General features: G+C 41.8%; 1 protein-coding gene and 1 long non-coding RNA gene across 2 annotated transcripts; both read left to right on the top strand.

The window, feature by feature from the left end:
• Positions 1 to 11,622: 11,622 nt before the first annotated feature.
• LOC132407162 (natural cytotoxicity triggering receptor 3 ligand 1-like) lies at positions 11,623 to 16,896 on the top strand. Its single transcript, XM_059993456.1, has 3 exons — positions 11,623 to 11,696; positions 11,903 to 12,208; positions 16,590 to 16,896. Exons 1-3 carry the CDS (start codon positions 11,642 to 11,644, stop codon positions 16,892 to 16,894), a joined length of 666 nt encoding a protein of 221 aa, XP_059849439.1. The 5' UTR covers positions 11,623 to 11,641; the 3' UTR covers positions 16,895 to 16,896.
• A 540-nt stretch (positions 16,897 to 17,436) lies between these two features.
• On the top strand, positions 17,437 to 23,252 carry LOC132407163 (uncharacterized). Its single transcript, XR_009516388.1, has 4 exons — positions 17,437 to 17,566; positions 19,401 to 19,444; positions 21,796 to 21,903; positions 22,663 to 23,252. It is a non-coding gene; the product is annotated as an uncharacterized LOC132407163 (long non-coding RNA).
• Positions 23,253 to 26,712: the final 3,460 nt, after the last annotated feature.

A 26,712-nucleotide genomic window follows, 5' to 3' on the forward strand; every position in this document is an offset into this window, starting at 1 on the left:
TCTGACCTCAGCAGACTTCAGACGTCATGGTTCATCCTGGCCTCTTGGACTCACTTCTCTGCAATTGTTTGTTTTTTTTGCACACGTCCGTGATAACCGTGATGTATTAATTCAGTTTCGTAGACGAGACCTTGAACACAGCCCAGTCCACCGACTCGAAGAAATCCCGTGGTCTTTCCTCTGGCTCCCGCGACCACCTTTTTGTTGTCCTAACCTCTGGAACCTTGCTCGTTTCATTTTGCTTCTATGCAGGTAGGAGAAGGTCAGACAAGTGGTCAAATGTGGCTTTTGTGCTTGGAAGTGTAGGCATTTCTTATCTATTTATACAGTAACAGTGGTCTCATGTGTCTGGTGTTCTGGTGCTACAGGTCATATGCTGAGGGTAATTGGGCAAATATTTCTTTAAACAAGCCTTATTGAATTCCCCGACTATGATTTGAAAGGTATCGAAATAGAATGTTACATATTTGGCGTTGGCAGCATGCAGTATCTCAGTCGGACGGTGGTCGTATGTAAACTGCGGTCAAGATCATTAAGGAGTAATCTCCTGGTAAATAGAACGGCCGACGTTTGATCGGTAGCTGTTCAAGTTTGGACGAACAAGATTACGAGAAAACTGCCACATCGGAGAAGCAACTTTTATAATCAAATAGATCCCTCAAACTTTTACCTTTTCCGAATCACTAGTTCGACTCATCCTGTGGATCGAGAAGCCATCGCTCTGTTCGCTTCCCATATTTCGTTGGAGTCCTGTTAAAGCACTATCCGACTTGCTAGGCCAATAATTAAAAAAAAACTGTTATCACGAAAGCGGATGAAATTCTCATTTGGGCTAACCAAGAATTAAGGGAATATAGCTTTATCATCTTAAATCAGTTATGATCTGCTAGATCTTTCCTGGTGATTGACAGTGCAGTACCTTAGTCGTGGGCACCAATATCCATACAATTCGTTAGTTCATGAGTTGGACGCATCTCGCACGCTGCCCGAACGAGGTTTGCAGTAAGATTTTCTTCACTGTTCCAGCATTTAGATTACATGGCGTAAGTTATATCAGTAGCTTGCTGGAGAATTTTAGAAAGCAATTGAATAGCGACAATGTAAAGCTGATTTATAGCGATGTAAGTGGCAGACGAAAAGGAAAGCAGTATCTAAGTTTCTCATTGGATCAGCCATGATCGTGAGCGAGGAATCTGGTCTGATAAATTTAGTGTGTGTGTATTCAGAGGGAAGATCATAACGATTTACGAGAGTGATGCAAATTACTTCCTAGCCTGGATCCACCTATTACTCTCCAACTCTTACTCCAACTCGTTCTGGACTTCCCCAACATCGGAAACCATCTTTCTGCATCTAGCCTGTCCAATTCCTTTAGAATTTTATACGTTTCAATAAGATCTCCACACAATCGTCTAAATTCCAGTGAGTATAAGCCTAGGCCATCCAGTCTTTCTTCATAGGAAAGTCCTGCTATCCCAGGAATCAATCTGGTGAACATTCTCTGCACTCCCTCTATGGCAAGAATGTCTTTCCTCAGATTAGGGGACCAAAACTGCACAGAATATTCTAGGTGCAGTCTCACAAAGGCCTTGTACAACTGCAATAGAACCTCCCTGCTCCTGTGCTCAAATCCTTTTGCTATGAATGCCAACATACCTTTTGCCTTTTTCACCGACTGTTGTACCTGCATGCCCTCCTTCAATGACTGGTGTACTATGACACCCAGGTCTCGTTGCACCTCCACTTTTCCTAATCGGCCACTGCTCAGATAATAATCTGTTTCCTGTTCTTACAACCAAAGTGGATAACCTCACATTTATCCACATTAAATTGCATCTGCCATCAATTTGCCCACTCACCTAACCTATCCAAGTCACCCTGCATCCTCTTAGCATCCTCCTCACAGCTAACACCGCCGCCCAGCTTCGCGTCATCCACAAACCTGGAAATGCTGCATTTAATCCCATCGTCCAAATAATTAATAAATATTGTAAACAAATTGTGTCCCAGCACTGAGCCTTGTGGTACCCCACTAGTCACTGCCTGCCATTCCGAAAAGATCCCATTTACTCCCACTCTTTGCTTCCTGTCTGCCAACCAATTCTCTATCCACATCAATACCATACCCCCAATACTGTATGCTTTAAATTTGCTGACTAACCTCCTGTGTGGGAACTTTTCAAAAGCCTTTTGAAAATCTAAATATACAGCATCTACTGGCTCTCCCCTATCCACTCAAATAATTACATCTTCAAAAAATTCTATAAGATTCGTCAAACATGATTTTCCTTTCACAAATCCATGCTAACTTTGTCCGATGAGTTCACCTCTTTCCAAATGTGCTGTTATCACATCTTTGATAAATGACTCTAGCATTTTTCCCACCACCGATGTCAGACAAACCAGTCTATAATTCCTTGGTTTCGCTCTCACTCCATTTTTAAAAAGTGGGGTTACATTAACCACCCTCCAATCCGCAGGAACTAATCCAGAATCTAAGGAGTTTTGAAAAATTATCACTAATGCATCCACTATTTCTGGGGCTACTTCCTTAAGCACCCTGGGATGCATACCATCTGGCGCTGGGGATTTCTCTGCCTTTAATCCCTTCAATTTACCGAACACCACTTCCCTTCTAACATCTATTTCTCTCAGTTCCTCCATTTCACTAGACCCTCAGTCCGTTACTATTTCCGGAAGGTTATTCATGTCCTCCTTAGTGAAGACAAAACCAAAGCAGTTATTCAATCGGTATACCATCTCTTTGTTCCCTATGATCAATCCACCTGTTTCTGACTGTAAAGGACCTACATTTGTCTTGACCAATCTTCTCCTTTTGACATATCTATAAAAGCTTTTACAGTCAGTTTTTATGATCCCTGTCAGCTTTCTCTCATAATCTTTTTTCCCTTTCATAATTAAGCCTTTTTTCCTCCTTTGCTGGTCTCTGAATTTCTCCCAGTCATCAGGTGTGCCCGCTTTTTTTTTCTAATTTATATTTTTTCTTCTTTGGACTTGATACTATACCTAATTCCGCTTGTGAGCCACGAGCACACTACCTTCCCTGGTTTATTCTTTTTCCAAACGGGGATGAACAATTCTTGTATTTCATCCACGCAATCTTTAAATGCTTGCCATTGCAAAAACACCGTCAACCCTTTAAGTATCATTTGCCAGTCTATCTTAGCTAATTCACGTCTCATACCTTCAAAGTTACCCTTCTTTAAGTTCAGAACCTTTGTTTCTGAATTAACTATATCACTCTCCATCTTAATGAAGAATTCCACCATATTGTGGTCACTCTTACCCAAGGGGCCTCGCACGACAAGATTGCTAACTAACCCTTCCTCATTGCTCAATACCCAATCTAGAATGGCCTGCTCTCAAGTTGGTTCCTCGACATATTGTTTCAGAAAACTATCCGGTATACATTCCAAGAAATATTCTCCCTCAACACCCTTACCAACTTGATTCACCCAATCTATATATAGAATGAAGTCACCCATTATAACTGCTGTTCCTTTATTGCACGCATTTCTAATTTCCTGTTTAATGCGATCCCTAACTTCACTACTACTGTTAGGTTGCCTGTATACAACTCCCACCAGCGTTTTCTACCCCTTAGTGTTATGCAGCTCTACCCATATCGATTCCATATCCTGCAGGCTGATGTCCTTCCTTCCTATTGCGTTAATCTCCTCTCTAACCAGCAATGCTACTCCACCTCATTTTCTTTCCTGTCTATCCCTTCTGAATCTTGAATATCCGTGGATGTTGTGCTCCCATTCTTGATCACCCTGGAGCCATGTCTCTGTGACCCCAGCTATATCATATTCATTAATAACTATCTGCTCATTCAATTCATCCACCCTTTTACGAATGCCCCTCGCATTGACACACAAAACCTTCAGGATTGTTTTTAAAACACTCTTAGCCCTTATAAAATTATGTTGAAAAGTGGCTCTTTATGCTTGTTTCTCTGGATTTAATCTGCCTGCCACTTTTACTTTTCACCTTACTACTTTTTACCTCTACCCTCATTTTACACCCCTCTTTCTCTCTGCACTTGTTCCCATCCCCTGCTACATTAGTTTAAATCCTCCTGAACAACACTAGAAACGGTCCCCCTAGGACATTGGTTCCAGTCCAGCCCAGGTGCAGACTGCCCTGTTTATACCGGTCCCACCTCCCCCAGAACTGGTTCCAATGCCCCAGAAATTTGAATTCCTCCCCCTTGCATCATTTTTCAAGCCACGTATTCATCGGAAATATCCTTCTATTTCTAATCTGACTAGCACGTGGCACTGGTACTAATCCAGAGATTATTAGCTTTGTGGTACTACTTTTTAGTTTAGCTCCTAAATCCCTAAATTCACCTTGTAGGGCCTCATCCCGTTTTTTATCTATATCGTTGGTACCTAAGTGCACCACGAACCCTGGCCGTTCACCCTCCCATTCAAGAATGTCCTGAGACATGCTTGACATTTGCACCAGGGAGGCAACATACCATCCTGGAGTCTCGTCTCCGGCCACAGAAACGCCTCTCTATTCCACTTACAATCGAATCCCCTATCACTATAGCTCTCCCACTCATTTTCCTTCACTCCTGTGTCGCAGAGCTACTCATGGTGCAATGAATTCGGCTGCTGCTGCCTTCCCCTGATGACACACATGCTCCAACAGTATCCAAAACAGTGTATCTGTTTAGCAGGGAGATGAATTTAGGGGATTCTTGCACTACCTGCCTATTGCTACGCTGTCTAGTGGCCACCCCTTCCCTTTCTGCCTGTGTAGCCTTTCCCAGCGGTGTGGCCAAATCACTGAACGTGCTATTCACGACTTTCTCAGCATCGCGGATGCTCCAGTATGAATCCAATCGCAGCTCCAGTGGCTCAATGCGGTCTGCAACATTGATCAAAATGCTTCACATTTCACATTGATCAAAAAGGTCAAAATGCTTCACAATTGTGGCTAAAACCGAGTCATTTTGCCTTGCTGCAGCACGGCTTTCTCGTCATGTACCATGTCCTTTGCAACAAAGGTTAACATGCTGTACCATGTCGGTGGCTTCATATTCAGCTTTCATAATCCACAACACAAGATCATCGATACCAAGTTCACCAGTGTAGGTAAACCTCAGTATACTGTGCCTCTGCTCGCCACATCTACTTCTGCCTCTTGGCTCCAAGGCACATGCGTTCGCCACCTCCCCTCCAAGTTCACTGGACAACAAAGAATTTGCTTTCTGAATACTGCTCGGTTTGTCCTATGGATTGTGTGCTACTGATCGTGAAAGTCACCATGAAGTTTCCCTATCATCTACCATTTTACATCGCCTATTTTGATATTTCCATTCATAATTCAAGTCAATTAAATGGTTGCCCACAATGTAGGCTGAAAAGTTTTCTTCTTGTCAGGGCATTAGGCAGGACGGGTGCTGCATGACAGGGACGGATTTTTATAAAGATTAACACACCGTTTTAAGTGTTTCGTTTAAGTGTACCTCGGTCAGTGATGATGTTCATGCGCTTGCTCGGCGCACATAGCATGTTGTGTGCATTCATTATAATCAAGTTGTTTTGTTTTCCGCATTATTTGTGAAAGCAAGATGTATGGCCAATGTTGCATCAACTGCGATGCTTTCTGTTATAATTGTGGCGAGTATGAGCTTAAATCTCAACCTCGGACTTTTCTTGTTCAGAAAGCCTGTATATTCCACTTTGAGTGTCAGATTGTCGACCAACTCAATGCCTGGGCTGGGCATATTTTTTGCTCAACAGGCGTGATCGATCTGAGAGTTTGGCTCAGAGTTAGTCAGTAGACAATAACATTCGTTGTACTGATGATATGGCGAGAGCTAGTTCTATCTGACCAGTGTCTCTGGTTTCTCTGTTATAAACAATAATGATTTAACACTGCAATCCCCTTTCAGCATCGAGACCTGTGCTGCATGATAATACTCTTGCAGTACTGAAGCCACCAGAGACATAGAGTCTGGAGGAGGCAGAGGAAGATGAAAATGTTTAAGAGGCAGTAATGGAAAAACGACACTGATACCGATATAGATTTTGAACTCTTTATGTCGAGACAGCCTCTTGTGATACGCAATCTGAATTAAATGATTTTGTCAGAGACTTGGGTTTGTCAAAGGCAAAAGCAGAACTATTGGCTTCAAGACTACAAGGATGAAATCTGCTGTCTCCAGGTACAGGAATTTTCGTGGATGTTTTCGATGTTTGAGAGATGTTTCCCAGAACCGGCGAAAATCCCGTGGAAGGCATTCAAGTATGTTGTTGAAAAATTTATTGGCAACTACAGAGCAACAAACTAAGTGCAGCTGATTGACACCATACTTCAAGCATACAAAACCATGAAGTACAGAACGTCAGTAAAACATCATTTCTCCATTCCCATTTAGACTTCTTCCATGAAGATACTGGTGCTGCTCGTAACGAGCATGGTGAAAGGATTCATGAGGAAAATGGCACCAAGGCAGCTGGAATCCATCAATGCTGGCAGATTATTGTTGGACACTTATGCAAGGAGCCACAGGCATTGAATACAAACGGAAATCTTCACAAAATATTTTAGTTTAGTTGAATTATAGTCAGGTGTCATTACCATTATACAATTAAGCGCTTAATATTCAAAAAATTTTTATGCCTCCTTTCTCCAATTTTCTATCTTATACAGCTAATGTGAATTGACCCTTCTATTCATCGTCAAGCACTTTATCTCATCCACATCTCAAGAAGCAACACTTCCGAAAACTTTGCTACCCAGTGGTTCTATCCATTCACGACACAGACATTTCACACAAAGCCTCCCCTTTCCCCCATCTTGCCCTGGCTCCATCTGCCCTTCACCTTTCTTCTACTGTTCTCCATTTCCCTCACCTTATTCGTCAAGTTCCAGAACTCTAGGCTTTGCCGTTCTGCTTATCACCCTCCAGAGTCTGTATCTAGCTTGACCTCCCCGACCGTCCTTTCAGGTCAGCTGTTTCAGCAGTTGAAAGTAGTTCCAAATGGCATACTCATCTCGCGGATCATTTACCCCTGTAGGGAATCAGGGCCCTTACGGATTATGGTAGAATTAGAAACGGTTTAAAATTCCATATTCAAGGAATATTAAATATCCTAATAGGAAAGATAACAAAAAATTAATGGGCCATCTCGCCTGACTATTGAATATGGAATGCACGGAATATCCAGAAAATAGGGTAAGCACGTACAGGCAGATCGACAGAATTAATATTTCAATTTTTCTTCTTTTCTCAGAATTGTGCTTCTGGACTTTTAAACCTACGTTCATGAATTATGAATCCAAGCAATTAAATTAACATCGAAAGAAGTGAGTGCATTATTGTGTTTTCTTTTCTTACTTTATCTGCCCATTTGAAAGGCCAGCTATTTTGTTCAGGTCCGATGAAGTTTCATATCCTAGCAAGACAAATACACATTCACTTCCTTTTTATAATTCACCAAGACGAATATTTGCATGCGAGCGTCTGCAAGTTTTCTATAAAAAAAGATGTACTGAATAAAACTTTAGTTCATCTGTCAGTGTACCAAAAATAAAACATTTTTACCTTGTGTTTCTGGGAACTAGTACGCTACCTGAGAATAGAATTGCACTCACGAGACTGCTGGTGACATCATGGAAAATCTGTGGTCAAAGACTTCATTTCTTGAAAACCTGTATGTAGCAGACAGCTCGTGTTATCACCCTTGACGCTCAACGGTTGGTCAATAAGTAACTTAACTAACTTATTTGATAACTTGCTTCTGTCTGCTGGATATTTTTAAAGTTATGCTGCAACGCCCATACTTCCTGTTATTGTGCCATGTTCATTCTGGAAATAAATATACAAAACAATTCCTAAAACAGCTAAATAGCTGATACTTATGTGTCAATCATTCTCTGAGAGCACTAAATGGAAACCAATTACTTTGCAGATTAAGGGATATTGTAAACCGATGTCAGGGGGAAAACATTCTCCTTTCTGATTAATTAATTGAAGGACCGCACCTAGCAGATATTCAGTTTAATTTGACATCGTGTCCGTAACGGACAGCTTGGCCGAAAGTCACATTCCTGTGCTGTACTCGTCCATTGTTGTATTAACAACAGCGTTAAGGGAACAAGGAACAGGTGGACAACATTACCTGAAGTTGCAATGTCGAGAGTTGCCGTTTTATCTAAAGCTTTCAACGATACTTTTAAAGACTCGAATGAAATGGGAAGTAAAGTCACGTCGCTTTGAATTCGACTAATATCATTAGATCATTTATTGGACAGCAGGGCTATTAATGCAAAAACAGCATTGCAGATGTTTGCAATCCGAAATTAAGCAGAAAACATCGCGGACCTTCTTTAAAAGGGGGGAAATACAAATCATTTCTTTTCATGACCTTGTGAAAAATTATCGACTTGAAGTGTTCACACTATTGCTCTCGGCAGACGCTGTGTGGCTTGTCCAGTATGTCCTATGTCTTCCACTCGATAGTAGCAAACAGTAGCTTTAATTTTGCAGTCAGCTCGCTCCAATTCAGCTCCCTATTATCCATTAAAGAACAATAAACACTCAGTTGAAACGTTTATCCTAAAAGAACTTTGTTTTAAACATTTCGGAATATGTTTGTAATGAAGGCAAAGGCATTTTTAAGGCGCGATATTATAAAGGATTATCTCGTCCGGGGTACAAAATTGTCTCATAACTTAGAGATCTAGATTTACAGTCAATCCTTTGGCCTAACCAGAGCTCTCTTTAACAGTTAAAAACATCTTGATTTTTTTTCTGAGATTGTCATGTATTCAAGCATTTGAAATAAATAAGTAATAAATTAAATGCTTAAAAAAGAGCAAAAGCCTTCCTGCCAAGGCGGAAATTGCTCGTACTAGAAGGAAGTTTTAAGGTGCTTGCAAGTAGTTACAGAGGGCATGTCAGCGGTAGGTTTTTTAAACAGACTATGGTGAGAGCGTGGAATAGGCGGCCGGCGACGGTGGTGGAGACGGATACAATAGGGTCTTTTAAGAGACCCCTAGATAAGTACATGGAGCTTAGAAAAATAGAGGGCTATGTGTAACCCTGGGTAATTTCTAAGGTAAGCACATGTTCGGCACAGCTTTGTGGGCCGAAGGGCGTGCACTGTGCGGTAAGTTTTCTTTGTTTCTAAAGTGTCTTATACTTTCTTGTGCTTTTTTGCCCCAGTTAATGCTGAACAAATTTATGCTGGTGAATATATAGAGATGTAGGATTTATCTCTAAAGCAATTAAAACTAAAAATGTATCGACTGTCTTATTCAATTGTGACCTAAGAGCTGCCACATCAATGCCAACCGTGCTCAAACGAGGCCAATTTTTATCAGCCAACCTGTTTTTAAATGCTTAGTAACCGGTCCAAGTTACTGCTCCATCCTTGCACACCATGAAGAATGGACTAATGGAGAGCAGAGAATGGTTCATGGGGAACTAATCACAGTTCCCTTATCTTTAGGATTTATATGTCGAGGAAAACGAATATCTGAAGATCAGGTCAGAAATCTCGACAGAAAACTTACCTTCTGGAAATAGTGTTTTCTGCTGCAGGCAGACTTTTGTATTCGGCATCACAAATTGCCTGTAACGTAAAACTAAGCTGTCTCTCATTAGAATAGTCTGCAGATCCACAGCAAAATAATGTCCATATCTTCTCCCGGCTAAACTCCTCAATAAACAGACCTCAATTACATCCCGTGGGATCCAATTGACAAAATATGTGTTACCTATGAACAGCTTTAGTTCCAAAGCGGCTACATAATTTCAGGTCTGAGAGGACGGGAGATACAATTTAATAATGGTGACAAAGCTCCTATGAAAGCCCCGCATCACCCCAAGCGCTTCGTGGAAATTCGGAAACATAACTGCTCAAAATATCGAGGCGTTTGACATGGCAAACAAAATCTTAACTCCGTTCGTAGGAAGCACTTGGAAGCTCAGTATTGTTTTATCGCCCACCAAAATGGGTTTGAATATTCTGTGTAGTCATTTTATAAATGGATAACAATTTATGCCCTGACAGGTTGGAGACACATGGGTGCGTGATAATACTTACTTTTTCCGAATCAGGTTAAATATATTTATTTATTTTTGCTCGATGGTCTATTCTATTGTCTGCCGTTTACTTTATGAAAATGTAGGAGATACTTGAAAGAACAGCATTTCCCGGAACGCAACTGTTCGTGCTGATTGGATTTAAAATGGATCCTCGGAACTGCAGTCAATGATTTGAGACTTCTTCGATGCGCTCTTTATAGAATATATCGCCGTTTGAACTTATAACTTGCTGTTTGAGCTCCAAGCTCTCTCTTTATGTGATCAACGTCCTATTTCTATCACAGACAGCATTTGCTGCTGCTTTTCTCTGATTTCTTTGTGCGAGCTAATCACAGCCGCGAGTAAGGAACCTAAGTATGATGGGTGGAAACACGAGGAAATCTGCAGATGCTGGAAATTCAAGCAACACGTTGTCAGGGCCATGATCATCTCCCTCTCCAGTTGTGTATCTGACAAGCAACTTTCTAGCATTTAGCTTAATCCCTCCCCCTTCTGTCTTCTCCCATCATTTCGGAGCTCCCCCTCCCTCTCCCACTTTCTAATCTCTTACTATCTCTTCATTCAGTTAGTCCCGACGAAGGGTCTGGGCCCGAAACTTCGGCTGTACTTCTTCCTATAGATGCTGCCTGGCCTGCATTGTTCCAGCAGCATTTACTGTGTGTTGCCTGAGTGTTATGGGGCCTACTTTGAAAAAAAAAATAAGCCTGAAATCTGTCACTGAAATTAATTCATGACGTTCACATTATATGCTTTGGTTTCATGAAACTTAGCATTTAAATTAAATGAAAATTGCTGATGAAATAGGCATCAGTCCTCAGGATCCACAATCATACATTGTGCCGGAGACGTGTGCGTGACGACGTCCGAGGGAAGGCACTTGCTGTTCAATTCAGTCGCGTTCATTATTTCCTTTTTGGTTTGTAATCCAGACATTAAGCAGTAATTCTGTAACACCCAAACCCGAAAGGAAATCATCAACAGAAACAAATATTTTCATTTATGTATCCAAGTCCCTACCCGTCACGGCTTAAAACATTTTAGCCATAATAGCGCAATCGCTTTACGAGAGAAACCAGCATGAGCTATTTCACTGAAGGTGTATGATTGAAATGGAGCAAAACTTCAAAGGTAAATTGGAATTAAGAAATGCTGTGATTATTTTGTTTGCCTATCTTATTAGACATTCTTCAACTCCTAAGCGGATTTCCATCTTTACCATCAAAAATCGTAGAGTACAGATTTGAATTTATTTCTCAATAAAGATTTGGATAATTCCTGAATTCAGCAACAGGGTAAAATTTCCATCATTATCACGAACGAACTAGGCAGGCCTAGGCAGGCAAAGAAATTAGAACTGTAAGAGTTCTTATTTTCCTCCCAGCCCAGGCAGATTTTAAATCTGAACCACATTATTCTGAATTACGGTGGCGTCATCCTACGTCATGTTTACATGATCAATACATTTCCTCACGAAGATCTTTTCCTCCAGCAAATTCTTAAAACACCACTTGCATTGCAGGAGTCGGTCCATTAGGATTATGCAAGATGTCGGAGAAATTGACGGTTTCGTACATGGCACTTCTGGCTATTACTTGGCTAAGTATGCTGATTTATACCTGCCTCTTCGGAACGGAATATTCTATTTTAAATATTTAATCCTGGTTGCCCGCAGCATATCTGGTTACAGTGTTTCAGCTATTCGTTCGTCTTTAGCTCTTAGATGGCCAGGGACTTACGTCTTTAGTTTTTTTTTGTTAATTCATTGTGTTTCACTGTTACTAACACTTTTGCTTATTTTTCCGGCAGCTGTCAAAGTAACTGCGAGCGAAGTATCTCAGTTCCCTAGGGACCTGGACGTCCTGCGAGGTGCGAATGCTACCATGTTCTGCAAATTTCCACTTTTGCAAGATACTGTTGACGTCCGTTGGTGGAAGGACAGCGAGAAGACATTGTTAGTAAAGGACGACAGAAGACAATTTACTCTCGAAAGGGGAAGGGGTTCACTTGTACTCTGGAATGTCAAAGTCGCCGACTCCGGAATGTATTACTGTGTAGCAAGGTATCAAGAACGATATCTCGGGAAAGGAAATGGTACCAGGCTCTCTGTGTTCGGTGAGTGTGGCTGTTTGGAGATTTTCAGCTCTGTGCATTTTACATCAAACTTAGTGATGAGGACAAAATTTTTCGATTTGATAAAACAAACGGCGAGAATACATTTGTTTCCCTCTTTTAAATATACCCGAGTCCAGATGTTCTAAGTTCATAATTATAAAGATCAGAAGAATTAATCACATTTTATTTCGCTCCTTTAAAGCGCATAATAGAGTTAATTCTGTTTATCATATCGTACTTCCCCAAACTTTTCCCACTGCAGTTAGTCTAGCCCTGTTCATCAGCTATCTCCCAGTAAAACATTATGTCCAATGTTTATGATACCTTTGGACTTTGCCCATATTTTCGCGAATGTGCTTTGAATGAAACGAATTACTTTTCAAGCAAGGTTAGAACTGTTGTGCAAGAAAGAAGTCGAGATAATATTCATACTAATGTGAATGACTTGAGGTGGATTACTCGATTCGTCATCACAGAGGACGCAAAATATGAAAACTTATATAATCTCTATCAAAATGTCTGTATGCAGCAGCACAATGCCCCATTTCCGCATCAAAAGTAGAGAGGAACATTACCCAGATCCAAACGAATTAATTCCAACATCACTAACAATTAGTCGCACGCACTGCAAATTGTCATTCCAACTTTTATCATGCAGACTTAGCAAAATATTTATTTCATTCACCATACAAAGGTGAATATTGTTAGAGTTGAACATCAGCTTGCAATTACCTTCATTACATTCTATCTGCTATTTTCAGCCCACCTGGTCCATAACTCGCTTCGAGCTTTGATACCCATGTGACACAACACTAGTCAAAGGCCTTCGTTCAATGAACAACTATCTGCTACCATACTCTGGCTTCACCCGCGAGGCCAACGCCAGAACAATTTACTTCTTCATCCTGAATGCCAAGCCGTCTTACATGATTAGCCCACCTCCCCAATGCAAAGCATTTCCAAAGACCTTGCTAAAATCCATGTTGACCATATCCACTGTTATCCTTCATCAAGATCAATGGTAACCCGCTCAATCAGCTCATTAAGATTGGTTAGACACAATCTAACTTGCACAAAACAGTGTTGTCAATTGCCAATAAAGCCAAGCCGATCTAAATATTTATATATCCCATTCTTTAGAACATCTATCAATAAGCTACCCACTTCTCTGTAATGGCAACTGGTCTATAATATCCCGGTTTATTCCGAGAGTATATCTCGACCAACGGCAAAACTAGAAACATAATTGCAGAGCATGATTTTGGGAAACTGAAAGATCTGAAGGTAGGTAATTCATCTAGACCAGATGATGTACATCCCAGGATTCTGATAAAAGTTGCTGATGAGATTGTGGAGGATGGATGCGATTGTAAAGGTCGTTCGAGAAGTTGTAGATTCTAGAATGGTTCTGATAGACTGGAAAAGTGCAAATGTCGCTCCACTCTTCAAGAAGGCAGAGAGGCAGAAAACGGAAATTGTAGGCCAGTCAGTCTACCTCACTGGTTGACAAGATGTTGGATTCCATTATTCAGGATCAGATCTTAGGTTACTCGAAGGCACATAATAAAACAGTTCATATTCAGCATGATTTCCTGAAGGGAAGTTCTCGCCAGACAAATCTGATTGAATTATTAGAAGGGATGAAAAGCAGGATAGATACAGATACGTAGAAACGGCTGTTGTGTACTTAGATTTTCAGAAGGTCTTTGACAAGACAACATGCACAAGGCTGATTAACAATCTACGAGCCCTAAGTATTGCAGGAAAGATTCTAAGTTTTATAAAGCAGTGGCTGGTTGTTAAGAGACAAAGAATGGGAATAAAGGGGGCACTTTCTGGTTGGCTGCCCGTGACTAATGGTGTTCCACAGGGGTCTGTGCTCTGACCGGTTCTTTTAAGGCTATATGTCAATATTATGGATGATAGAATTAATGACTTCGTTACTACGTGTGCAGACAATATGAAGATAGGTGGTCAGGCAGGTAGTTTTTTTAGGAATTAGAGCGGCAACTGAAGAACTTAGACACATTAGTAGAATAGGCAAAGAAATGGCAGATGGAATACAGTGTCGAGAAGTGTGTGGTAATGCACTTTGTTAGAGGGTATGGAAGTCTTCTCTATTTTCTAACCGGATAGAAAATACAAAACCATGGATGTGCAAAGGGACTTGTGCATCCGTATGCAGTATTCCAAACAGGTTAATTTGCAAATTGAGTCTGTGGTCAGGAAGGAAAATTCAATAACAGCATTCATTTCAAGAGAACTAGAAGAGAATAGCAAGGATGTAATGTTGAGACTTTATAAAGCACTGGTGAGGCGTCACGACACATTGTGAGCAGTTTTAGACACCTTATCTTGGAAAGAATGTGCTGAGCCTGGAGGTGGTTCAGAGGAGATTCAAAACAATGATTCCAGAATTAAATAGCTAGTTATATGAGAGCGTTTTATGTCTCTGGGCCTAAATTAACAGGAATTCAGAAAAAAATTAGATGCGACCACATTGAAACCTTTTGAAAGGTGAAGGTTCTTGATAGTGTGGAATTGGAGAGGATGTCCCCTACGGTGGGAGAATATAAGACCAGAGGACGCAGCCTCAGAATAGAGGGGCATCCTTTTAAAAAGGAGATGAAGCAGAATTTTTTTGCCACAGTCAACTATGGAGACCAAGTCATGATGGAAATTTAAAGCAGAGTTGCTACCTTCTTGATTGGTTAGGGCATGAACAGCTACGGGGAGAAGGCAGCAGATTCGGGCTGAGAGGAAGATAATAGCTATGATGAAATAGCAGAGCAAACTTGGTGGCCAAAATGTCTAATTCGGTTCCTATATCCAATAGTCATGTCGTGGTAAAACATTAGTTATACAGTAGTCTTCCGGCACCTCACCCACGAGTATGGACATTCTGAATAACTCTATCGGGGCCCTTCCACTTTCTGCACTATCTTCCACCGAGGTCCCATAGGACACCTTGCCATACTCTGGGGACTTCTGTACCTCAAGGCTGTAATCTGCTTCTGGGCCATGACATTGCTTCTGGTTTGCTTTAGTAATATAGTCTCTGTGTACGTATCACGAGTAAATACAAATGGAAATGTATCAGATTTCGCGCCCCCCCCCCACACCGCCACCAAACACACGCATCTCTTTCGGCTCCATGCATTGTTGAACCCGCTGATCTTCAGACGGATCAACCTTTTCTGTCGCTACCCCTTTATACTGAGTGCATCTGCAGAAGCACTTCGAATTTTCCCCCTTAGGATTGCCTTTCACCTAGAATTTGAGAAGTCCAGGAACATTGATGTCGGTATAGGCGTCGGAAGTGGTGTCATCCAGCCGTGACCTCCGGATGGTTATTGTACGCAAAGCGAAATCCTGACTGCTGTGATAAGCAGATAAACAAATCTAACTGTTGAATCTCTCCTGGTGGACACCGTCCATAGCTGTAGCTGAATCTGCCCACGTTTAGAAAACCTTAAAATTGGGCTCACGTTTTAGTAAACTTTGTGCATGGTGAAATTGAAGTTGTTCAGTTCATGTTTGACTCACTGCAAGGAATCATTTCCACCAGCGATCCTTTAGCAGTGCCAAGTCACTGTCGACAGTTTTGCTGCAGGACTTCAGACTTTAGACAGAATAAAACTATAGAATCAATGCACTTAATATCAATTTGCATTTGCGTTTCTGGTTGTTTCGTGGAGAAGATGATTCGCATCAGTCAATACGGGGGAACTGTTCCAGGAATGGTTCACATTCATGGAACATCTCTATTACTGAATGCTTATGACCAAAAAGTTGAACTGCCTGAGCAGTTGAGCTGACATACTTTTCAACTCCATGTGCATTCATACTATAGAAACCTGTGATATTTCGGGTTTTGTAGCTCAGACTTGACACGAAATTAAAAATCCAAAAAAATAGCCAGGATTCCAAAGCTAACGCCCGCTGCAAACCTAACTGTGCAATAAAGCTCAAATGCCATTCAAAAGAGTATGTTTTCCGCACTTCGGACCTCCTAGCTTCGCCGTTGAGGAGTATTCTCTGAACTCTTCCTTTCATCCTTCTCCCAAACTGACTGTATTTTATTTTGCTTATTTTGTGACTGTCAGTACTGGATGGTAACTACCCGTGCTGTGTGTGAATATATATACTCTGTTTTGGAACTTGGCCCCAGAAGAACAATGTTTCGCTTAGGGGTGTGTGTGTATGGTTTAGCAACAATAAACTGAACATGAAATTGAAAGAATTTGTTAAACACTGGTTAATACTGTCGAGCAACTCATTTGATAGTTAAAGTGTCATGCCAGTTGGTGGGGAGATAAAGGAATCTACCTGCATTGAAATGAATCGAAACTACCCGATATATCTTTGTTTTTTACTGAAGCTCTTCCAACTCCATTGGAAATTGTTCCTATTGGAGGGTTTTCGTCTCCTCGAAAACTCCAGTGTAAAACGGCTGGTTTCTATCCGGAGAAAATAGAAATCGTTTGGCAAAGAAATAACAAGCAAATTCACACTGGAGCAGAAAATACGACAATCAAAAAAGTGGGTGGCTTGTACGAAGCTATTAGTTCATTAGAAGTCACGCAGTCTACTTGGGGAAAAGATATTTACACCTGTCTGGTGATGCATGTCTCCTTGACGGTTCCTGCCGTTTTCAGCTACATACAGGAACAAGGTAAGATGTAGTCTTGTTGTATCTGGGCCGTAAACGTCGACACTTTAGATCTGCCTGATCGGCTGAGTTCTTCCAGGGTTTTCCGTGATACACTGAATTTCAGCATGTTCAGAATCTTTTGCGCTCTATATAAGATGGAACACTTATCAGTCATAGTGGCGTGGTCATTGTGAACTTGTTAGGAACAGTAACTGAACAGCTGCCCAAACACGGAAGAATGACTAATTTTGAAGCTTAGTAATTGACAGTGAATTTTCAACGTGAAAGATGACAAAAAACGAACGTTTAGTTTAAATCGTGTAGGACAAATTAAGAAATTAAATTCGTGCAGTATTTGTGAGGTAGCAAACCTCTGAACATTTGCAAAAGTTGTGACAAAGCAAAGCTTAAAATCTATAGTTCATTGTGAGATAACAAAGGTCGGAATTTGTATTTCCTGTTTTATGATATATTTTCCGAAATTGTGCAGTGAGGTTTGAAAGCAGCATATAAAATATTTGACATTGTTGATTCTCCTGTGTGCATTTGTTTGTAGATGTATAAATTCTTCACAGTTTCTTGTTTCCCCCCTGTTGATTCACAAGGCTCTGATACTAAATTCATTCTGGCATGTGCAGTGGGCGGATCGGCAAATTTAGCTCTGATAATAGTTTTGGTGAAAGTCAAGTTAAAGAGATCGCACGGTAAGGACCCTGATCGCTGTGAAATTTCATCTCTATTCGAGCAAAATAGATATGCTAAAGGTACTTAACTTCAAAACGAAATCTCATTACAGCATAATTAGACAGGGATTGAGATGCTCGGACCGGATTACATAAATATTCATCAGGCACAATAAAAGCAGGATCTGTAAATGCAATAATTCTACCAGTCCATTCGCTGTATTTACACGCAGTATCTTGTTTATAAGTGCCATTATATCCCTTCGGAATACTTCAAATGTCGTTTTAAATACACTGGTCGATCCAGGGTATCAAGGGATAGGGGGAAAAGTTGGAAATTGGAACTAGATGGGAGAATAGTTTCGCTCATGAAGGAGTGGCGGAGCAGACTCGCTGGGCCGAATGGCCTACTTCTGCTCCTTTGTTTTGTGATCTTATGATATGTTGAAGCATAAGCAGCTTCACGTAGGTCTATGCTTACTGTGACTGTGTCAAAAAAATTGACGAAATCGTGCATGTCTCATTGATTTTAATTTCCATTTTACCGACAGTATTTAAATGTAGTACAGCTATTCATATTCTGTTATCACTTTACAGCTTTAAAGTCGAAGACTGTTCAGCATAGTTCCACGATGTTTATGCACTGTATTAAGACAACTGATACCCCAAAATGCTTTCTAAAAGATCCGTAAATTCAGCAGATCCTGTCAGGAGCCGGTCCGGTCCAAGGACTCCGGACTCCGGGTCCTGCAGTTGTCCCTCCAGTCACCCGTAAACTAGTTAGGACATTCCTGGCTCAAGGAGGCACACCTGTGACTCATTGAGCTGCAGGTGCTTATAGGGGGCCTTGGGACTGGGACCAGGCGGGTGGTGGTTTTTTTCTGTTTCCTGTTCTCCGCCGGCTCCGAACACTTCTCTGCATTCTATTATCCTGCCCGGGCTCAGATCTACTCCTCATCATGCTTCTCTGCCCCGTACCAGTACTGCCAGGTTGGTCCTCTCCCCCACCTTTCTTCCCATGCGTTGCTCCCGATTCTCCGTTCGTTTGCGTTGTTCGCGCTGTCGCGCTGTCTGCCGGCCTTTCCCGATTTTCCTGTTATCATGACTGTTGTGTTGGTCACCCTGGACCTAAGCCCGTTCCTACACCTTGCCTCCGTCGGGCAGGTCCGTCCGGTCTGCCGCTGCCCGGGCAGAGGTTCTGCCCCGTCCTCCTCATCAGCCCGAACCCTGGAATTGTGCCCCGCAACCGCCTAGGGGTCCGCGCGTGCCCAGGCCTCCGGTGTTCCCGCCTGGGAGGTGGCCCAGAGAGGGCTCTACGCCAGCCTATCTAGCCACCTAGACCTGCCTTCCTGCCTGAACCCCGGGACCTGTCTGCCTTCCTGCCTGAACCCCGGGACCTGTCTGCCTGCCTGATCCCCGGGAAACTGCCTGAACCCCCGGACCTGTCTGCCTGCCTGCCCGAACCCTCGGACGTGCCTGCCTGCCTGAACCCCGGTGACCTGTCTGCCTGCCTGAACACCGGGAGCCCGCTCCGCTCTGCCTGCCTGAACACCGGGAGCCCGCTCCGCTCTGCCTGCCTGAACACCGGGAGCCCGCTACGCTCTGCCTGCCTGAACACCGGTAGCCCGCTCCGCTCTGCCTGCCTGACCCTCTACCGACCTGAACCCCAGCTCTACCCTTAAATGCCATGGCATCCTCATCCTCTCCTCTCCCTAGTACTTCAGTGTCTGCGTCCTGTGTTTGGGTCCATCCGACCGCGTTCCTGACAGTTCCTCTTTCGCGGTGAATTCGATTGGTAGCAAACGAATAATGTCCATTGCTTACAAGGCAAATAATTTATTTTACTTTTCTTAAGGGATTAACGCAAGTTCTTTGGACAGATGTCAGAATGAACAGACGGTATGTGAAGGGTCGTGTCTGCTTTCTTAGTGGCGTATACATATAGCAGAAATATTATAAATTTATTTTGTTCTAATATTTTGAACGCAATAGGAAATAATGAAACTCCCCGACAACTCATTATTTTGAAGTATATATCCAAGATGTGTTTGCATATTCCTGCTTAATCTGCTTCCTTTAGTCTTTGAGGATTCCACACCAGTTTTTAACCGGTTGCATTGAGATGAACGGTAATATAAACCAGTGGAAGTTAGGCAGTTAATCATTCACTGTGTAGCGAATAATTAAGTATAAATCTAAGCCTGAGGTGATTTAGATGTCAAATGTCGGCTTACGAGAATCACGGTATAGTGGTGAATGGCGAAATACTGTACACGCTGAAATCATTTCGCAATATGTGTTACATTTGATTTAAACGAAGAGTCAGCAAAATTGAAAATACAATGAAATCTTGTTTTGTAACGTCATATGCAGTTTTCAACCCCGATTCCCAATAAAGATCCATACGGTATTGCTTAACCTGCAATAGAATCAAATATGTGTCCAATAAACCGTGTAGTTTCTGGCGCATAATGATACCCATATGTTAACTAAACTCCACAAGGCGCCCGCTTTTCCACGAGGCTATGCTGAATGATTATTGTCATCAATTTTGAAAGAAATGCTTCAAAACATATGAATGCATTATCATGTCCCATTTTGGATTAAATCCAGAAGTTAAAAATCTCTAGCGACATCTTGGGAAAGAGAAAACGTTGTCCTTTCAGGTTGAAAATTCCTCCCCAGAACGTAGCATAAACGTTCATTGTTTCTCTTTGCTCTCGTGTTTCCTGACCACAGTGTGTTTTATTTGTTTATTTTACTTCAGAGTTCCAGCAGTTCAATGTTATAAAATTTGTGCTACCTGGATTCTCCTGACAGCATAAATTAAAACTCTATCGGTTGTATACCTATCTGTCTAGAACTGGAAACGTCTACTTGTGTTCAATTACTCACCTTTCCAAAGTTAGCGCGTGTTTTTACTTTTAAGTAACGGTATTAGCTGCGGCAACTTTTCATATCACCAGAACAAGGCTGTCATATCTCACAACACACACAAAATGCTGGTGGAACACTGCAGGCCAGGCAGCATTTATAGGGAGAAGCGCTGTCGGCCTTTCGGGCCGAGACCCTTCGGCAGGACTCACGATGTACTCACGTCAGGACTGTGACGAATGGTCTCGGCCCGAAACGTCGACAGCGCTTCTCCCTATAGATGCTGCTTGGCCTGCTGTATTCCACCAGCATTTGGTGTGTTTTGTTTGAATTTCCAGCATCTCAAATTTCCTCGTGTTTGCTGTTATATCTCTCTGGCTTCATGATATTACTAATCCGTTGAAACTTCTATCAGTGTTCGTATCACTTCCCGAAATGAAGGACTGGTTCTGACAGTAAACACGAGGAAATCTGCAGATGCTGGAAATTCAAACAACAACACACACAAAATGCTGGTCGAACACAGCAGGTTAGGCAGCATCTGAGAGTAATATTTAAGTTGAAGGTGGAATGTTGAAGACAAATTATTTACCGTTGCTTTATTGTTCTAGAATGCTCTGTTATTTTTCCTGCCAAAACAAATGCTATTTTAACCATTTTCTGTAACGTGCATCTCCAGTTGTTCTACTTATTTCGATTGTAACTTGTTGATTCACTAGCAACATCAATAAGCCCAACAGCGGGCAAGATGCCCATCCCGCATTTGCTAACTCAGTTAAGCCAGGCTGGGACAGTACATCAGGTCTTGCCATTTGTACCAATGTCCTTAACCTAGATAATGCGAGTTTGAAGATCACAGATCCTAATTGAACCATGGGTACAAAATCTGGTCCATGCCAATGATTACAATAATTTGTCGGGGTGCATAAGATAAACGCATCTGATAAAGCCCGTGCACAAAACTTGGAAGAGCGGAAGTTATATAACCACATAACCATATAACAATTACAGCCCTTCTGGTCCGTGCCGAACACTTTCACCTAGTCCTAGTCCCAAAGTATGACAAAGTCGAAAACAAGGGTATGACATAAGACATGAAAAAAAAGGAGATGGCCAGGCCTGAAAAACCGTTCCGATTGATAGGCTAGTTAAAAGTGTTTGTTTGGAAATCTAACCTATACGTAGCAACTTCAGGCCTGAAATGGGTTTGGTATCCCACGCCCGGTATGATACACGGACAATATCATTATACGCGGACAAAATATTATTCCAACCATTTTTAATCATTTTCTATTATTAGATAATCCGAATCAAACTTACTTCGTCATCACTGACCTTTGTATCTGTTATCAGTATTAAGTATATTTTTCTAACAGGCTGAAGAAGCTGCGGATGAGCACAACACAGACTATGTTTCACTAAATAAGAGGGAGAGCAAAGGATTTCGCAAAGATCGACAAGAAAAGCGCATTATCTATTCTCCGGTAAAGCAGATACATAGCCATGAATAACATATGAATTTGCTTCAGAGATATAACACTGTAACAGAACCGTCCGGCCCGAACAGTTCGTGCTACCCAATTATACCCCTTTGAACAATTAGCCGACTCACGACTACATATTTAGAATGTGGGAGAAAACCCGAACGCCCACAGAAATTCATACGGTCATGGGAAAACTTAGAAACACACCATTTAGTCGCGCACTGGAAGAAAACCTGGATCACTGCTGCTTTAATAGTGTTACGCTAGCCGAACGATACCGAGCCAGGCAAAACATAACTTTGCCATATCAAATCTGTTCAGGACTTTTAACATTCGGAATGTTTCTATGAGATCCCCCCTGTTGGTAGGTGTGACTGAGGAACCAATATCTATAGACTAAATGGTTGTGGCAATCCGACACATATAACACAAAAATGCGCTAGTGTTTTGAGTTAGCGAAATATGTTTTACTATACCTGCTGGCTTAAGGAGTTACCTACTCTCCCAACTCGATTTAGTTAAACTTCATTTCTATAATGAAAGAAACGCTCGTGATTCTACAGGCTGATGGAGTTGAAATACCATATAAATCCGGACAGAAAAAGTGAAAACAAATGTTGACATAGATTTTGTGTAAAACGACAGAAATCTAAAATCGATAACTTATAAGTGCATCAGTAATTTATTTTAGAATTTTTGATTCGATTTGTACAACTCAATGGTTCCTGATTAATCACTGATTTTGAAATATTTTCACAGACTAAAAGAAATGGAGCTGACAAACTGACCTACGCTGCGCTACAGCTTCCCGATTCCAAGAACACCTCAGCATCCAAACATCAAAACCAACACACGCTCTACGCAGATGTAAATACATCAAAGAAACTGTGAAACTGAGAATCCAACTGCAGCTTAGCGCTATAGACTATCAATGAGTGCAGACCGGAGGCATTGCTTCTTTTCATTTTCTGCATCCAGGCAAAAATTGTGATTCTATATAACATTTATAATTTAGGAAGGTAAGGGATCAACTTCGTCTGCGATTTGTTAGAAGCGATTATCACTGGGAAAAAAGTGATTAACTTACGAGTAAGATTGCGAATAAGACATTCCGTCTCTCTCTACTGCCCAGTTATAATCTCCATTGAACAGTCCCCGATCATTCCAGGACAGAAACCTACTTTTCCTAAAGTACCGCCCCACCACCAAGATATTCCATCCACAGTCCTCAGAGGATGAAAAAAGAAATCAAGAATTTCGTCACCACTAGCGAGAGAAACTTTATTTGCAGGGTAAAAGCAAACGCCAACTGAGCAGTTTTTTTCTTACTCACTTATTTCAACGTTCAACAGAGGAAACTATAGATTTGAAGATGTGAAAAAAATCGCAACATTTTCTCGCAATAACTCCTCTGTTTTTGAGTACTGATCAGTAAAAAATTATGAAAAAAATTCAGTATTCTTCTGTTTCTTTTACATTCATGGCTTGTTGCTCAAAACTAGCTGTATAATACAACTGCACAATCACATGGTAGTGACAGAAATCCCAGGGCACCAACAAGGCGAGAGAAATGCTTTGCAAGCTGTGTACTTATCCAAGCCCACATTGAAACAGAGGAGATACGCATATAGGCCCATTAAAGGAAATCAGGTTTAACCTAATCAATACTTGACTGAAACACGTGGACATCGGAAAGTAGATGTATGTATGAATCACGTGTCTAGATGTGTACTCTCGAAGAATATGATGTTTTACACATAGCTCCTCAGCGATTAATAACTGCATAGTTGCCAAATAGAGCAAAATAAATATGAAATATGCCAAGTACCACCACCATGATGCCCCTCCTTCTTCCGTTTCTTCCAGGGTGCACTCGCTCCTCCTATCTGATTCCTTCTTGCACCCTTTTCCTTTTTCACTCATCACTTCCCAGCTTCTACGCCATTCTATTCCCCATTATCCACACACCTTCTGACTCACATGGTTTCTCTTATCACCTGCCGTACCATGTTAACTTCACCACCCTCATATTCTAGCTTCTGACTACTTCTTTTGTTGTCCTGATAAGGCGTTTCGGCCAGAAACATAGACACATAGACAGTTTGTTTACCTTCATATATATTGCCTTACCTAATGAATTACATCATCATTTTTCTTTGCATTACTCAAGATTTCCTGCATCTGCAGAATACATCGAGTTTGTCTTTCTTCTCTTGCTTACATGAATTTAATTTAATTTTTACAATGAGTGACTGGGGGTGCACCCAAGTGCAGGGCACAGGCACGGAGATAGGATTCAGAGGTGCTTGCACAGATGCAACCGTGGAGAAGATCTTGACACGGAGCTCTGATATGGAGTCTTGACACTGAGACGGGAAATAACTTGAAAGTAGAGCTGGACTTAGAACCAACGGTTCCAAATAGTTGGGAAACGAAGTTATCAAACGGGAATACACAATAAACAACAGACAATAGACAGTAGGTGCAGAAGTAGGCCATTCGGCCCTTCTAGCTAGCACCGCCATTTACTGCGATCATGGCTGAACATACCCAATCAGTACCCCGTTCCTGGCCTCTCTCCATATCCCTTGACCCCGCCATCTATAAGAGCTGTATCTAACTCTCTCTTGAATGCATCCAGAGACTTGGCCTCCACTGCCTTCTGAGGCAGAGCATTCCACATATCCACCACTCTCTGGGTGAAAAAGTTTTTCCGCATCTCTGTACTAAATGGCCTACACCTTATTCTTAAACTGTGGCCTCTAGTTCTGGACTCACGCATCAGCGGGAACATGTTTCCTGCCTCCAGCGTGTCCAATCCCTTAATAATCTTATATGGTTTTATCTGATCCCCTCTCATCCTTCTAAATTCCAGTGTATACGTGCCCGGTCACTCCAATCTTTCAATATATGACAGTGCCGCTATTCCGGGAATTAAACTTGTGAACCTACGCTGGTGGTCTCTTACCAGGGCCTTTAACAGCTGCAGAAGGACCTCTTTACTCCTATACTCAATTCCTCTTGTTATAAAGGCCAGCTAGCCATTAGCTTTCTTCACTGCCTGCTGTACCTGCATATTTGCCTTCAGACCAACGGACTGGCGACTAGTGGTTTTTACGTCAGAGTTCTTATCCTGCAGTCTCTGATGGAAACCAGGTGTACTGTAATTAATTGAACTAGCAGCTATTGGGAATCTAACGACTGGAATTTCGGCATAAACAAGGAGATAGAAGCGAGATGGGGGCCAACCAGACGGGACCATGATATTCACGTGTAATTTACAAGCGAAGAAACACTAAAAAGAAATGAAACTAAGAATAGCCATCCTTTCCAACTCCCATTATCAGCTCCATAATGAATACGAATATCTGACAATAACCTAGGAACACTAATCAAACTGAACATTGGTGTTATTCATGGAAATACCGAACTGTGACAAAGTAGTAACCATAAGGCATGAATGAACAAAGTGTCAACGTTGTGCGGTATCCACTGATGGCACTGTGTCCGTGCGCATTTGGAGTTCTGTTGTCAGCTGTGACTGAGGATACACCAGTAAAATCTATAGGCTAAACAGTTTGCGGCTATCAGACACACATAACACAAAAATGCGCTAGTATTTTGAGTTAGCGAAATATTTTATACTATACCTGCTGCTTCAAGGATTTAACTACTCTCCCAACTCGATTTTGTTGAAATACATTTTAATAGACAATAGTCAATAGGTGCTGAAGTAGACCATTCGGCCCTTCGAGCCTGCACCGCCATTTTGAGATCATGGCTAATCATCTACTATCAATACCCGGTTACTGCCTTGTCCCCATATTCCTTGATTTCCCTATCCATGAGATACCTATCCAGCTCCGTATTGAAAGCATGCAGAGAATTGGCCTCCACTGCCTTCCGAGGTAGTGCATTCCAGACCCCCACAGCTCTCTGGGAGAAGAAGTTTTTCCTTAACTCTGTCCTAAATGACCTACCCCTTATTCTCAAACCATGCCCTCAGGTACTGGACTCTCCCAGCAACTGGAACATATGTCCTGCCTCTATCTTGTCCAATCCCTTAATAATCTTATATGTTGCAATCCGATCCCCTATCACTCTCCTTATTTCCAACGTGTACAAGCCGAGTCTCTCTAACCTCTCTACGGAAGACAGTCCTGACATCCCAGGAATTATCCTTGTGAATCTACGCTGCACTTTCTCTACAGCCAGGATGTCCTTCCTTAACCCTGGAGACCAAAACTGTACACAATCCTCCAGATGTGGTCTCAACAGGGCTCTGTAGAAATGCAAGAGGATTTCCTTGCTCTTGTACTCAATTCACTTTGTAATAAAGTCCAAAATTCCATTAGCCTTTTTCACTGCCTGCTGCACTTGCTCATTCACCTTCAGTGACCGAATAACAAGGGCTCCTAGATCTCTTTGTATTTCTCCCTGACCTAACTCTACACCGCTCAGATAATAATCTGCCTTCCTGTTCTTACTTCCAAAGTGGATAACCTCACACTTATTCACATTAAACGTCATCTGCCAAGTATCTACCCACTCAACCAGCCTATCCAAGTCACCCTGAATTCCCCTAAAATCCTCATCACATGTCACACTGCCACCCAGCTTAGTATCATCAGCAAACTTAAGTAAGGAAAGAAATACTCATTGTTCAGTGGAACAACACAGGCTGTTGTAGCTGAAATATCTAATGAATCAAAAAGGGAACGTTTGATAAAATGTTGACATAAACTTTGTGTAAAACGGCAGAAATCTAAAATCGATAACTTATGAGTGCATCGCTAATTTGTTTTACAA

The sequence above is a fragment of the Hypanus sabinus genome, chromosome 17 (genome assembly GCF_030144855.1).
Source record: "Hypanus sabinus isolate sHypSab1 chromosome 17, sHypSab1.hap1, whole genome shotgun sequence".
Classification (NCBI taxonomy): domain Eukaryota; kingdom Metazoa; phylum Chordata; class Chondrichthyes; order Myliobatiformes; family Dasyatidae; genus Hypanus; species Hypanus sabinus.